Source organism: Phlebotomus papatasi, chromosome 2, assembly GCF_024763615.1.
Source record: "Phlebotomus papatasi isolate M1 chromosome 2, Ppap_2.1, whole genome shotgun sequence".
Lineage (NCBI taxonomy): Eukaryota > Metazoa > Arthropoda > Insecta > Diptera > Psychodidae > Phlebotomus > Phlebotomus papatasi.
In genome coordinates this window covers 55,411,555-55,427,109 of record NC_077223.1, presented here as the reverse complement: position 1 = coordinate 55,427,109, position 15,555 = coordinate 55,411,555, and the positions used below count along the sequence as shown (strand labels likewise).

Sequence of the window (15,555 nt, the reverse complement as noted above, 5' to 3'; positions counted from 1 at the left end):
ACCAGAGCGCCCCAAGTGTGCATTTGATGAACTTCAACTATATCAAAGAATTGTTGTATTTTGTGAGACTTTCCATTTAAAACCCTATTTTAAGTGTCTTGGTCGAGTAGAGGCAGTCAAATTGGCATCTGAGTTATTTCAAAGCGTTATTATGGGAAAAATCAATTTTTTCACACTTAAACGACAAAATCGGACAGATCGCATTATCTGATCGAAAAATGATGTATAGACGAAATATAGAGACAAATGTCCTCTACAATTATGTCGAAGTAATCATCAAAATCGGTTAAGCACGTGTCGAGATAATTGAGGTTATGTGATATTGAAATTGGTTTTTTTGACTGTAGAGCCCCTGGTGTTGGTTCCACGAAGTTCAAATGTTCTAGAAAGTTGTAGCATTTGGTGAGATCTTTCGTTTAAGCCCTCACTCATCAAAATCGGTCACATAGAACCGGAGATATGTTTTGAATTTCGTGAACTTTGACCCCTCATATCTTCGGTTCTATTCAAACCACAGCGCACTTACGCACCATTTTGGAAACGTCCTAGACTGGACTATAATACTTTAAAAATTCATTAACTTGCACAAAGGAATTTTTGAGAAAAGTGACTTTGAATTTCGATGAATTTTGACGTTATCGCAGCGCCACCTGTGATGACTTTTTGAACTTCTACTTGAAAGTGCTCATCGAGACGAAACCAAAAAGCCTAAATTTACGTCGATATGTTAGTTAAAACCAGAGATAGAGGCCGGTCAATATTCGAACTTTGACCCCTTATAGCTCGGGTCAGGGGTTATGGATCGACTTAAGTATTTTTTTTGTTTGGTAGGTATAATCAATGGCTACAACATACTAAAATTTCAGCCCGATGCATAAAGGAATTTATGAGTTATTTAACTTAGAAAATTGAAAAATCTTCTTTTTAAAAATAGTGCCCCTAGCGGTGGTTTTATGAACTTGTGATGTTAGAAGGGGAAGTGGCATTTCACGAGAGCTTTCCAAAACGCCCTCACTTTTTAAATTCTGATAATTAGAAACGGAGTTATGGCCATTTTAAGAATTGTTTTTTGGACCCTTATTGCTAGGGCCAGGGGGGTCAGGGGACCTTAAGTTTGGTATTGATGAAAAGCCCTGAGGCCCAGCTATAACATACTAAAATTTTAACCCGATCGATGCCATAAGGGCGGAGCCATTAAGAAAACAAAAAATTGGAGGTATTCAAAATGGCGGAAGGAGGGGTGGGGGGTGGAGGGTCAATGCACCAAGTTGCAATTTTCATACGATATATAACTTTTGCCGAAAACCGCAAGTCGATATCTCTTTTAGTTTAGGAGCTACTAAGCTCCAAAGACCGGCCGGCTGGCCGGGAATGTAACTTAGCCCCCCATATTATATTCATGATCAGGAAGTGGCGAAACACATTTTGACCAAGTTTGAGCGCGATCGAAGGACATCAAATTTCGTTAGGATTATAGTAGGTGAGATTGTTAAGAATCTCACCTAATACTATTAGGTGAGATTCTTAACAATCTCACCTACTATAATCCTAACAAAATTTCATGTCGTCCGATCGACCTCAAACTTGGCCAAAATGTGTTTCAGCACTTCCTGATCACGAATATATATGTGGCTATTTTACGTTCCCGGCCGGCCGGCCGCTCTTTGGAGCTTAATAGCTCCTAAACTAAAAAAGATATCGACTTGCGGTTTTCGGCAAAGGTTATATATCGGGTGAAAATTGCAACTTGGTGCATAGACCCCCCAGCCCCCACCCCTCCTTCCGCCATTTTGAAGACCCCCCTTTTTTTGTTTTCTCAATAGCTCCGCCCCTATGGCATTCAGCGGACTCAAATTTTAGTATGTTATAGCTGGGCCTTAGAGCTTTCCATCAATACCAAACTTAAGGTCCCCCGACCCCCCTGACCCGAGCTATAAGGGTCCAAAAAAAATTTCTTAAAATGGCCATAACTCCGGTTCTAATTGTCAGAATTTAAAAAGTGAGGGCTTTTTGGAAAGCTCTCGTGAAATGCCACTTCCCCTTCTAACATCGCAAGTTCATAAAACCACCGCTAGGGGCGCTTTTTTTAAAAAGAAAATTTTTAAATCTTAAAAGTTAAATAACTCAAAAATTCCATTGTGCATCGGGCTGAAAATTTAGTATGTTGTAGCCGTTGATTATACCTATCAAACAAAAAAAACCTTAAGTCGATCCATAACCCCTGACCCGAGCTATAAGGGGTCAAAGTTCGAACATTGACCGGCCTCTATCTCCGGTTCTAATTAACATAGCGACCTAAATTTTACCTTTTTGGTTTCGTCTCGATGAGCACTTTCAGATGGAAGTTCAAAAAGTCACCACAGGTGGCGCTGTGATAGCGTCAAAATTCATCGAAATTCAAAGTCACTTTTCTCAAAAACGGCATTGTGCAAGTTAATGAAATTTTAGTATGTTGTAGTCCAGTCTAGGACGTTTCCAAAATGGTGCGTATGCGCGCTGTGGTTAAAACAGAACCGGAGATATGAGGGGTCAAAGTTCACAAAATTCAAAAAATCATATCTCCGGTTCTATGTGACCGATTTTGATGAGTGAGGGCTTAAACGAAAGATCTCACCAAATGCTACAACTTTCTAGAATATTTGAACTTCGTGGGACCAACACCAGGGGCGCCACAGTCGAAAAACCAATTTCAATATCACATAACCTCAATTATCTCGACTGTCGCTGAACCGATTTTGATGATTACTTCGGCATAATTGTAGAGGACATTTGTCTCTACATTTCGTCCATACATCATTTTCCACTCAGACTACGCTATCACTCATATTTTGCCGTTTAATTGTGAAAAAATTGATTTTTCCCATAATAACGCTTTGAAATAACTCAGATGCCAATTTGACTACCTCTACTCCACCAAGACACTTAAAATAGGGTTTTAAATGGAAAGTCCCACAAAATACAACAATTCTTTGAAATAGTTGATGCTCAACAAATGACTACTTGGGGCACTCTGGATGAAAAAACGAGTTAAGAAACAAAAAACCTCGCTTATCTTGGCTTCTGAGTAATCGATGAGATCATGTTCTATAGGAAAATTATAGAGAACATTCTGGTCTACATTTCATCCATATATCACTTTTCTATCAGTTCATCCAAATCCTTGATATTTTGGTTTAAATACAAAATTTGTATAATTTCACGAATTTGATTCAAGATAACTGAATGGCGTCTCCCTACTTCAGCATCAAATCGAATTTGCATGCACTCCGAGTTAGCTCACGTTAAGAATCTCACCTACATAAGCCGGTTAGGATTATCTGTCCCTTTATATTTCTTGAAAGGGTATTTCATTGTGATTCAAATCCACTTTATGGTTTTTTATTCAAGCGGTTTCTCCGCGAAATCTTCGCACCATCTTCTTTACTCCCCTCATAAGGCTCTGGACAAAGTCGCCCCACGATCTCTGACGACTTTCTTCCATTTTCGTGCGAAGTCCTGCAAATCTTTGGCTGGATTAGCCTTCTTCTTCAAGTCTCCTTTCAAAATTCCCCAGTATTTTCTCAATGGGGCGGACTTCTGGAGTGCAGGGCGGATTGACCTTCTTATCTACATATTTGACATTGTTGTTGGAAAACCATTCCAGGGTGGCTTTCGCGTAATGACAAGATGTCAAATCAGGCCAAAATAGAGGAGGGATGTCGTGGCTTTGATACAGTGGCAAAAGTCGTTTTTGGAAGCACTCTTTAATGTAGATATGCGCGTTCATCGTCCCTGCCATGAAAAATTCTTCGCTGCGACGTCCACAAGAGCAGATTGCCATCCAAACCACGTATTTTTTCGGGAACTTGTCGTACTCTTCGAACCTGTACTTGCTGGCTACACCCGTACGAGTCTTCGCCGTGTAAAAAACTGTTAGCCGGGCAACTGAGTAAATTCACCTTTTACGACAGTTTCGTCGTCCCTCAAAATGCATCCTTGAAAGCCTTTCAAAACTCGATCACTCAGATTTCTCGACCACGTTTTGGCACTTTGCTTCTGCTTGTCCGTGCGATGGGGTGCAGCTTGAGCTTTGAACGTTATCAATCCGTTATTCTCTTTGATTCTCTGCACTAATCTCTTGGACACAGATCTTTGCCCACATCTCTGACTGAAAGCTGAAAGGCAAGGTTGCTTCTAGAAAAGCGCCAACACTCTCTTCTCCATCCTCTTGTCTACAGCTCCAGGTTTTCTGCCACATCCTGGCTTTCGAATAACAGTCTTGAGTTCCTTGAAGCGTAATACAACCCTTCGCACCGTGAATGGACACTTTCCGGTGATCCTTCCGATTTTAGAATAGTTCGCTTTTGGATTCTTTAGGTACGTGTCCACGATCAATTTGCGCAGGTTCTCCATTTTTATCACTTTTTTCAGCCAAAACACAACCTTTTTCAATATTTTTTCAGAAATGAAAAGCTGACGAAATTCTCTTGAAACTTCAAAAAAATAAAAAAAATAAAACAAAACTCAATTCCTATTGTGACTAACTTCATGTCGAAAACTTGGATATTTAAATCCAGGGACACGCTTTAGGTGGAATACATGGAATATTAAGAGAAATCTAATCTGAATCTAATTTGATGATTAGGTTTTCATCGAAATTCGAACTTCACTTGAGATTGATTATACTAAAATTCATAACTCACCAACGTAAATTATTGAAATTTTTTCAGGAACAAAAAAAAACGAAGAAAGTTCGAAACATTTTTTTAAAGTAATTCAATTCTTTGGAGCCTTTTTGAGATATTATAAGATAGGATTCGTAGTTAATTTCGGTTCCGATGCTAGTTTTGAATATTAATTTAGTTTGCTCTCCACTGTTAGCCATTTTTTTCTATATCATCATTGTAAAATCTGTAGAACAATATTATCTAAATTATTAAGTATTTTAATACATCAGAGATAATTTCTTATATTATTAAAGCCCAACTATGAAACACGCAGACCAATATGATTTTTCTTTTTGACAAAAGAAAAAATAGATTTTACATGAAGATATGCGTTTATTTTCCATATATATATGCATATATATATACATATATAATATATATAGAATATTAATAATTTGTAACAGATTGTAGAATGTTTTTTCTCTAATGCTAAATATTTTTAACACAAAATCTTGGCTATATACAACAAAAAATCACAATAATAAATCCTTCACAAGGATTGTTATGCGCTCATGATTATTTCAATGTTTACTCGTTTTGTCCTGTGAGCAAAATCGCATCTTCAGCTAGTGGTTGACGCTTGAAACGAGTCTCAGTAGTTAGATAGATCACTAAAGTTGTGAAGATGATAATGAAAAATGCAATGAAATTTACCAGAACACCTTGTGCTGGTAGGTTTTCATATTTGTGGCCTAAGACAAAAGAGATCTTTTCAGAAAAGCCAAGAAGAGCAGCAGCACCTGACGCCACAAATCCAATGAGCCCAAAGAGAATGTGATAAGGCATGATTGTCTCACGGAGTTGTTGGTTTAATCCTGGTAAAAGAAATGTGATAAAACCCACGACGTATTGAGCACTGAAAAGGATCACAGCTGCTAATCCTATCCATGAATGCATTGAGTAGAGATTAGAAATTGGTGGCGTGGCTAAATTGTGCGAATCAAAGACGGCCTTAAGACCTATTACGACTGCAAGAAAAGCTAATCCATGAAGTGTTGCATGTGTCAACTTGAGTGTACGCTTTCTGGTCAATCGCAAACCACGATAGATGAGAATTGCTAAAGAAAGACCGAAAAGTCAGTGGTTCTGCATATTTTGGATTTAAATTGCTAATATACTCACAGTTTCCATAAAGAAAGATCATTCCGAAGGTCATTAATAGAGGATGCCAATTAAATTGCACACTCGGATTACTTTGCCATGCCAAACCACCAAGATGAGTTCCTATCCAGCCACCTACAAGTGCTATTAGTAGCACTCCAATTAGTAGTGTGAGGAGATATAGAGTACGAAAATGGCCCAAATGTTGTGGGGAAGCACCTATTTCTTCCATATTGTGTGCTATCTGAAAAATAAGATAAAAAAACTTATCTTATTAATGGGGTAAGCGGGTTTCACATAGGAAAAAAAATTAGTTTTGTCCATTTTTTATTTTTGAACTATAAAATTTCGTATATTCAGATTTTCGTCTGTCTGATAGAATAGGCCTTGGCAGATAATTTCACCGGAAAATTCTTGGAAAATTTTCAAAATTGAACTGTTGTGAAATGGTACAGTAGAGTTCCTCAAATGTGAACTCCTCAAATTTGAACGACAGTTGAGTTCAAAATGTAAAATTTGAGGTTATGTGAAGAAAGTTTTGCGTGGAGTGCCATTTTTCTCTGGTATTTCCTCAATATTATCGTTTTATATTAACTTCCGCAACAAATTCCATTTATTTCACAATTAATTACATTGATATATTCCCTAAAGTTGTTTATCTTAATTTAGGAAAAGTGGATTTCACATGAATTCCGTTACGTTTTTGAAAATATCGTTCAAATTTGAGGAGTGAGAAATGTCATCTATACCCCCCAAATGTTCAAATTTGAGGAACTCTACTGTATGATCCGTTGTCACGTTTTTTTTTTCTAGCAGTTTTATCTTAACTCTTTCCGGACCACAACATATCTAGCGAACGAATTTCAGTAAAACTCACTTTATTGTAAGTCTTAGTGATCAAATATGATACTTTCGTAGAGAAAGAATTTTCTCCGCTTCTGGGAAATTGGAAAATTCATGGGAACTCTCGTCCCCTAAAGAACGCAAAGGATACAAACTTGGACAAACTTCAATTTTCCAAAAGCCAATAATATCAATTTTGTGAATTATTTTTGCGTGTCAAATGACTCCTTTACAAGGTTGATCATTAAAGAAGAAGAATTATTGACCAGTATCTTGTGGGATGTCCAGGAAGTGCTAAAAGGGACACCCAGCTCCTGCTTGCCAACAGATTCCTCAAAATATTTCATACAAAAACACTTTAACACACATTTCTCTCAACACGATGTTATTGCAGACACATTAAGCTTTCTCAAGAGCCAAAAAAACACTTCCTGGACAATCAGAATTCACCAAAATCAGGAAGAATAGGAAAAACTTCCCTGAAAGCAATCTCCCTCGCTGCCAAATATCAAAATTATCGGCCATATTGGCAAAAAATTTCACTCCCGCTTGGAATTTTCTTACAAGGTTGGTGTCAAAAAGCAAATGGCGGACATTGGCGGGATAACCTTACATTTGACCTCTAGATTTTTGGGGACGAGAGTACCCATAAAGTTTGAACAAGTTTTTTGAAATTAAAGAAAAAAATTGTTTTCCGAATTTATGCAATCTGTAATTGTTAGTTATCATACTTATTGGCCCCGAGAGGGTTTTCCTTATTCTGGTCTAGAAATATCAAAAAAGTCACAATATCTGAAAGGAGGCAGAAAATCGAAAATTCACGATTTTTGACCAAGAATATCTTAGCTCAGGAGTTAGAAGAATCGGATTTTTATCGATTCTAAATAGTCCAAAAAAAATCTTTTTTCCATGGTGGGTACTCAGAGTCCCAAAGGAGATGAAAGAATTAAAACCATAAAACTAGTATTTTCTTTTAGGATGTGAATGTGGCTTGTGCTTAAAAGAAGGACTTTTTATTAAATGTTTTTTTTCGATTTTTGGTAAAAATTTTTTCAAAAAAATGTTCATTTGCAGCCACTTTTTAACATTCATGCACTTTTTAACACTATAAAATCCGTCAAAATCAATATTACTAAAAACCCTCATGTTAAGCACGAGCCAACTAATTTAGAAGAAGTGTGCAAAGTTTCAGAAAATTGGTTCAGGCGTTTTCGAAATATCGTGACAACCGATTTTGAAAATGATGTTAATGGTGTTGTGAAAATAGTAACTAAAACTGCTCTTACCTCCGAGAGTTTTACTCTGATTGACTTGAGATTTTCAGAAAATGTTCTTTACTTATTATCCTACTTAATAAGCAAAAAATCGATTATTAGATATTTTACTGCTCATTTTTATTTTTTTACTGACCATTTTGAATTCTGAGGTCACCTGTAAAGAATCTCAAGTAACATAAATTTCTCTGGGCTTTTGTCGAATGCAGAAACAATAACATTGGCTCGACGCGATTCTTTACCACACATTAAATTAGGATTATAGTAGGCGAGATTATTAAGAATCTCACCTAATATATACGAACACTACTAATATCTACTAGGGCGCTCAATGGGCCAAGTGGTAGAGCACTCGTTTTATGATGCAAATGTCCCGGGTTCGAAAATCCCCTTTAGGTCACCAGGAATTTTTCTGGCATTAAAGGTGTTCAAATTGCATCCAGTGAACTTCACTAAACTTTATTTCACGGGGCATGAGACTGACAACCTCATCCCGTACAAGAAAAAAATTAAATTAAAAAATTATTAAAAAAATAAAAGGTACGTACAGTGCTGTCTCGCTATATGCACAGTTTGGGTACTTTTTTTGACAGTTCTCTCTCTGAATATGCACAACTTTTTTTGAAATTCCCAACGGTTTTTCTCCTTCTTTTAATAAATTATTATTTTTTTATTGTTATAGAATTTCCCGTGTTATTTTAACTATAATATGAGACAGAAAAAATAAAATTAAGATAATTAAAAACGAGAAAAATTAGTTACCAAGAAAATAATTTTCTTTATTACTTTGTCAAAATGTAAACAAATTGATTTTGAATGCAACCGACACAAAAGCTGTGCGTATAGAGAGTGTGCATATAGAGAGACAGAACTGTAATTAAAAAATAAAGGGACAGATAATCCTAACCGGCTTATGTAGGTGAGATTTTTAATGTGAGCTAACTCGAAATGTACGCAAATTCGATTTAGAGCTGAAGTTGGGGAACGCCATTCAGTTATATTAAATCAAATTCGTGAAATTATGCAAATTTTGTATTTAAACTAAAATATCAAAGATTTGGATGGAGTGACAGAAAAGTGATATATACCCTGTAGCCGATCGGGCGTAAAGTTTCACAGCAACAGAAAATTCCCTGGAATTTGTCTTCTATTTTTCCGCGAGAGTTTCCGTGGAAATATACGCTAATATTCCGCTTGGAATTCTGCGGAGTTATCAGCCTATTTTCGCGTGGATTTCCTGGAAAAAAAAGTCCGAGGAATTTTCTTGCAACATATCTGAGAGCATTCCCTGGAAATTGATTCAAAATTTCCTTTGAATATTCCGAGTATATTTTCTGATATACTTCCGACCAAGACTCCATGGAAGTAAGCGCGAAAATTCTTCAATTATTTTTCGCCCTAACGCTATAATTCTTGCGAGCTAGACATACTCAAATGAACGATATGGTAGCAATATTTTCAACTCAAAAGTTGAACAATTGAGTGTTCGTCTGATAGATGAATACTCTCCAAGTTCTAAGCTGCCAATTGGCACTGATCGTCCATTTATTTGTGGATGTTTTTTTTGTGTGGAAATTCTCTTTGTAAGTTCCACGAAATTTTTAATCAATTTTTGGAATTATTTTGAAGAAAAATATATTTAAAAAAAATCCATTGGAAAAGTCGTGGAATTCCGTAATATTAAACTACGGAAGCCTCTAAGACCCTTGCATGGAAATTTCCACGGATAATTTCGTGGAAACATAGAGGATTTTTCCGAATTTTTAAAGGGCTAACTGCCGATTATACGCTAATAATCCATAGGAAAAGCCGTGGAAATATTCGTTAGAGAAAGGTCCATGGAAACTCGCGGACATTTCTTTTTAGACGGTCCTATACGGAGTGCCGCAAACGTCCATGGAACGCTAGGAAGAAATTTAGCGTCAAATTCTTTCTCGGAAGCTTACGCGGATTTTGAGCGATAAAATCCAGGGAATTCCAGATTCCCGGATTCCGGATTTTTAGCGGTAAAATCAGCGGTTTGGTATCGATCGAAATCTCTTGGGCCCAGCTATAACATACTAAAATTTGAGCCCGATCGATGCCATAGGGGCGGAGCCATTAAGAAAACAAAAAAATGGCGGTATTCAAAATGGCGGTTGGAGGGGTGGGGGTGGGGGGTCAATGCACCAAGTTGCAATTTTCATACGATATATAACCTTTGCCGAAAACCGCAAGTCGATATCTCTTTTAGTTTAGGAGCTATTAAGCTCCAAAGAGCGGCCGGACGGGAACGTAACTTAGCCCCCCATATATTCGTGATCAGGAAGTGGCGAAACACATTTTGGTCAAGTTTGAGCGCGATCGGACGACATGAAATTTAGTTAGGATTATAGTAGGTGAGATTGTTAAGAATCTCACCTAATAATAATGCATGTTTAGAAATCCCCTTGTGGGAAGGCCTTGTTCCTTCATGGAATGTTGTGCCAGCATTATTATTATTATTTTTTTTCAATTTAGGAGAAAAAATAAGGTGTACGTGTACAGCTATACTGTGACTAAGTTTAATTTTTACACTGAAACTTCAGTAATAAATATATAAGACGCTCAGAGCAGAAGTGGTCTCCTTTGTCTGAATTTCCCTATTAAAACAGTCTGTAATAATTGTATTGAAGCTTTGCTACTTGTGATCTATAATACAATCTATTATACATACAAAGCTCTAAACATTGAAATCTTCTTTTCTTAAAACGAATATACAAAAGGTTGACAATTTGAGGAAAACTGTCTAAAATTGGTAAAAATTATTTTAAGATAGAAAAAAATAGTCATACGATTACGATTACACAGAAAGTTCATTGCCATTGCTTTACTGTTCTTTTTCGTTTCACTTTATTGTTTGTGATTTTTTTTACACTTATATCTCGCTCTTGAGTTCATCAGCAAGAGCTATTAAAAGATGTTGCAAAACGGTTGATGCGATTTTGGGGCAACATTTGGGCTAGAAAGATGAAATTTTCATGGTGAGTTGCTGCTCCAAATTTTACTTGATCTTTGTAAATTGATTCTAACCATATGTTTTTCTTTGAATATCATCAACGTAATCAAAGGATCGATTTAGTATAATAATATTTATTTCATATTGAAGATGTACCTGAATTTCTAATCCTTTATGAGTTCAAATGATTTAGTTTCCCTTTACAGTTGGAATTGAACAGCTGGTACAAATATTTCTGATCTTTATCGTCGGTATACGCGTGAACGAATTCTCCTGAATTTTGTCGTGGAAAATAATAATTGATATACTAAAGTTTACTGAATAACTAACAATAGGTGTCTATATTTTCTTTCACATGAGAAACAAGCAATTAAATATGCTTAAAAAAATTGCGTTGTGCACTAAACACTCCCACTGAATCGACTGAAGTGAAGCGATAATTTTGGAAGACTCGTCGAGATGTTTTTCTCTTTTCTGCGTGCTCTCTCCCATATCTTTTGCCACCCCCTTTAAGAGGGGAGATGCGGGATAGAAGTGGCGATATTAGATGAAACATGCGCAACAAGTGAAAATAAATGATGACGATATTATTAAGTTGGTCTCTCAGTGAAAGGGCGCGGAAAAATCAATAAATTCCATGCCGGTGAATATGTGCTCCTATGCAAAATATTCCACATCCTCACTTAATTGGAAAAAAGAGAATTTCTCTGGAATCTTAATTTATTTGAAGCACGTGGTGATGAATTACATATATAAAGAAAATTTTTTTGTCAAAATGAGACCTTTTAGGTGTGCATTACATTATTTAATTTTCCTCATTTTTATGTTAATTTTTGCGTATTCCAAGCCTATAGAAGACTCCGAAGAAGTAGAGTTTGAGACCTATATAAATATATATTTACAATAGATGAGTTTTGATTACATTATTATGGATTTTTGCATACTTTTGTACATTATTTCTCATCCAATTTTTCTTATATTCAAAGGAAATTTTTACACTGCTCCGAAGATTAAAGTATGTTCGAAAGAGAAGTAAATTTTGAGGATTTCATCTCTCGTACTTTATAAGATATTTGGCTTTAGTTTTTTTTACATTTGTCCACATTTTGTATTTAAGGCCGGCAACATTATTTTCGTAGTTCCGCTGCTCACCACCATGAACGCAAAACAGTGTCCTTCACATATATTTAGTAAGGGGTATTTTGTATGGGAGCTTCTTAAAAGTAAGGTATGAAAGATAGGGGTTAATTGAGGCTATAATCCAATCTTACTTGGTCAGACGGGGTGTTTTATCAACGTTTTATTGTGTAGTGTAGTCGTAGCTCGGCGCGCTGAAAAAGAACTGGCGGCGGCGGCTGGCGGCGCGCATTAAAAACTTGGCGGCGGCGGCTCGCTCCGAGCGGCTAAAATCGGCTTGGCGCACATCTCGTAGCGTGCCTCTCTTGAGTGTGAATCTTCCAAAAGCCCCACAAGTTATGCAAATAAATTATTTAAAATTGTTCGTCAAACGAATTCTTTCAGTTATATATATACACACACATATATATTTCATGCAAATTTATAGTAACAAAAAATCTAAATGACAAAAAATAAAATTGTTGACAATACATAGATATTAATCGGAGAGTCTTTCCCTTTATCCACATTGTTTCTAAAGACTTTTTGAATGGCGTCAGAGTTGTAAAAGTGTCCAAATGATCAGATGACGAGACATCATTGACGTGAGCTCGCACAAATTGCTCAATTGATAAAAATCTTGAAAATTAAACGATAATTGATTGAAAATTTTGCCATCTACTGAGAAATAAAATAATCCTAAGGGATTTTTCTTTAGTAATATTATAGAAATGCCACAAAACTTCGATGTTGCAAAAAAAAGAAAAGTAAAATAGAATAAAGATTTTGTCCTAAATAACACCTATGTAACATCAAAATATATAAGTTGACCTAGGCTTATCACTAATTTTGGCATTCAAAGAGAAATTGTTGAAAAAGTTTGGAAATAATCTAACTTGGAAATATTAAACTTTTATAGGTTGCATTTTTCTTTAAAATTTTAAATAAGTTTTCGTCGGTTTTTCATAGATTTGAAAATTCTCTTTACTGACGAAAAGTATGGAAGAAAACTATATTGGCATACAATTACTATAATATAGTTTTTTTTTAATTCTACGATTTGAAAAAACATATTATATTTTGAGAGGGACTTTCCGGTGTTCGCCAGTGAAAAAAGGATCACCCTAAGATAAAAACACTTTTTTCGTCTTTCCCAGAGCTTTCGGTCCCGATGTGGATCTCCCGATGGGGACCGAAAGCTCTGGGAAAGACGAAAAAAGTGTTTTCATCTTAGGATGACCCCTTTTTCACTGGCGAACACCGGAAAGTACCTCTCAAAGTACATTGCGCCAGTTCATTATCATTAAAGACATATTATAATAATCCGCTCACTAATTTTCATTTTATCTATGACTGATCCGAAACTTTCATTTTTTAGCGTTTTTGCGCCTAAAATTGTAAAGAAAATAATTGTGGTATTCTTCATTATTGCGCGATATAAAAAAGGGCTGCAGCAGAATGGTAAGTATTTTGGTAAAATGGTAAGTAAAAAAATCAAAAATGGTAAGTAAAAAATGCAAATTTGGTAAGTAAAAAATTAAAATTTGTAAGTAAAAACTCAAACTTTGTAAGTAAAACTTCAAAATTGGTAAGTGAAATATAAAAATTGGCAAGTAAAAAATCAAAATTGGTAAGTAAACCATCAAAATCGGTAAGTAAAAAATCAAAATTCGTAAGTAACACATCAAAATTGGTAAGCAAAAATTCAAAATTGGTAAGTAAAATATTTAAAAATGGTAAGTAAAAAAATCGAATTTGGTAAGCAAGAAAATCAAAAATGCTAAGTAAAAAAATCTAAAATGGTAAGTAAAAAAATCTGAAATGGTGAGTAGAAAAGTCTAAAATGGTCAGTAAAAAAAATCTAAAATGATAAGTAAAGGAATCAGAACTGGTTAGTAGAAAAAGAAAAATGGTAAGTAAAAATGTCACAAATGGTTAGTAAAAAAAAATGTAAAACGGTAAGTAAGAGAATTTAAAAAGATATGTAAAAAAACAAAAATGGTAGGTAAAAAAGTAAAAAATCTCAAGTGAAAAGATCAAATTTGGTAAGTAAAAAATACTAATATTTTATAGACGTGTTGTTTCATTACACTGTGCAACAACCAAAAATGGGATAGAAAATAATGAGTAGTTTCTTGTTCCTTGTTATGTCCTAAACATTTCTCCCGAAGAAACTTGTGGTCCATCACCTTAAGTTTTTGAGATATCTTAAGAAAAAAATCTTTAAGAAATTTTTCGATATATTTGAAAAAAATTGTTTATAATCAAAAACGGTACATCCTAGGATGTTGGTGTCAAAGGATAACTCAAGGATGTGTAGAGGAGGATTCAAGGACATTTTTCCTGGAACATCGCATATCCCTATCCCTTCAGTTTTTAGATTTGTTTCATAAACTCCTAAATATCCTCCAAATCCATGAAAAGGATTCGCGGGACGACTTGAATCCTTTACAAAAATAGTCTCCTGAATATCATAGGGTCGTAAAATACACCGTTATCCAGAAATTACGTATTTGAATGACTTATGAACCACAGAATTTTCTCTCAAAAATTCATTATTTTATTTCATATCTTCTACAAATGAATTCTAATGTCTCACAAGTTTAATTTTCTTTGTAATCCACCATCCAGCACATTTAAGCCAAAAGAGAATCAAGATTCTTGCTTTTGTACCATTTTTCGTAAGGTGCAGCGAATTGATGGTATTTTATTCCGTGCTAATCTGATTCTGTTGATTTTTGTCTTAAAAAACATCAACGTGACAATACAGGAAGTGGATTTTCAGTGATATATTCATATCCACTTTTATAAATGCTGAAATCATTTTTTGCATAAAATTTTCAGCATTTTCTGGCAATTTTTTATACTTACCAAACATAGCTTTTTACTTACCAAAATTGATTTTTTTACTTATCAATTTTGCTGTTTTACTTACCAAGTGTATTTTGTACTTACCGGTTTTACCAAAATACTTACCACAAATGTTTTAGCCTATAAAAAAGTACGTCTGAGATTGCCTATCACACAATGAAAAAGTTATAAATACAAACGTTGTGAAACAGAAGTCATTCTTGAAAATCAAATTTCATCATGACATTCTACACTTAGAATTTACATTTTACTACTTACATAATACTGTGATTTCCTTGAGAAGTCTAGCAGAAATTTAGTCATATTAAGATATTATTGCAAGAAGATGCCCGTGAATCATTCAAGTTTAGGGTGAATGACTTTCAACGATACATGCTAATAAATGAATCTTGCAATATTATGAAATCAGTGATGAAATCTGAAGAAGGTAAATTTATTGATAATTCAACTTCACTATACTTCATATCAGGGTAATTCTTCATCTTAAACACAAGATTGACCTAGCCAAAACTAGATACCAAAAAATGATATTTGGTAGATTTTTTTTTAATCACTTGACAATTTGCACTATTTTTCACCTGCTCTAATTGTGCCACTAATTGAATTTTTCTCACGTGGATTTCATCACACGGTGTTGAGGGCAAACCTCTTCTGCTAATCTATTATT

At 35.1% G+C, this 15,555-nt stretch overlaps 1 protein-coding gene across 1 annotated transcript; it reads right to left on the bottom strand.

Moving 5' to 3' along the window:
• Positions 1-5,019: 5,019 nt before the first annotated feature.
• On the bottom strand, positions 5,020-11,352 carry LOC129801761 (transmembrane ascorbate-dependent reductase CYB561). Its single transcript, XM_055847065.1, has 3 exons — positions 11,058-11,352; positions 5,829-6,051; positions 5,020-5,764 (listed from the first exon to the last, which is right to left on the bottom strand). Exons 2-3 carry the CDS (start codon positions 6,037-6,039, stop codon positions 5,235-5,237), a joined length of 741 nt encoding a protein of 246 aa, XP_055703040.1. The 5' UTR covers positions 6,040-6,051; positions 11,058-11,352; the 3' UTR covers positions 5,020-5,234.
• Between the last annotated feature and the right edge of the window lie 4,203 nt (positions 11,353-15,555).

What these genes read in the sequence shown, in the direction of transcription:
- LOC129801761 (XM_055847065.1), bottom strand. Translation starts at nt 6,039, where the DNA reads ATGGAAGAAATAGGTGCTTCCCCACAACATTTGGGCCATTTTCGTACT. An exon ending in GATCTTTCTTTATGGAAACT is followed by an intron (nt 5,765 to 5,828) that starts GTGAGTATATTA and finishes GTCTTTCTTTAG; the next exon opens with CAATTCTCATCTATCGTGGT.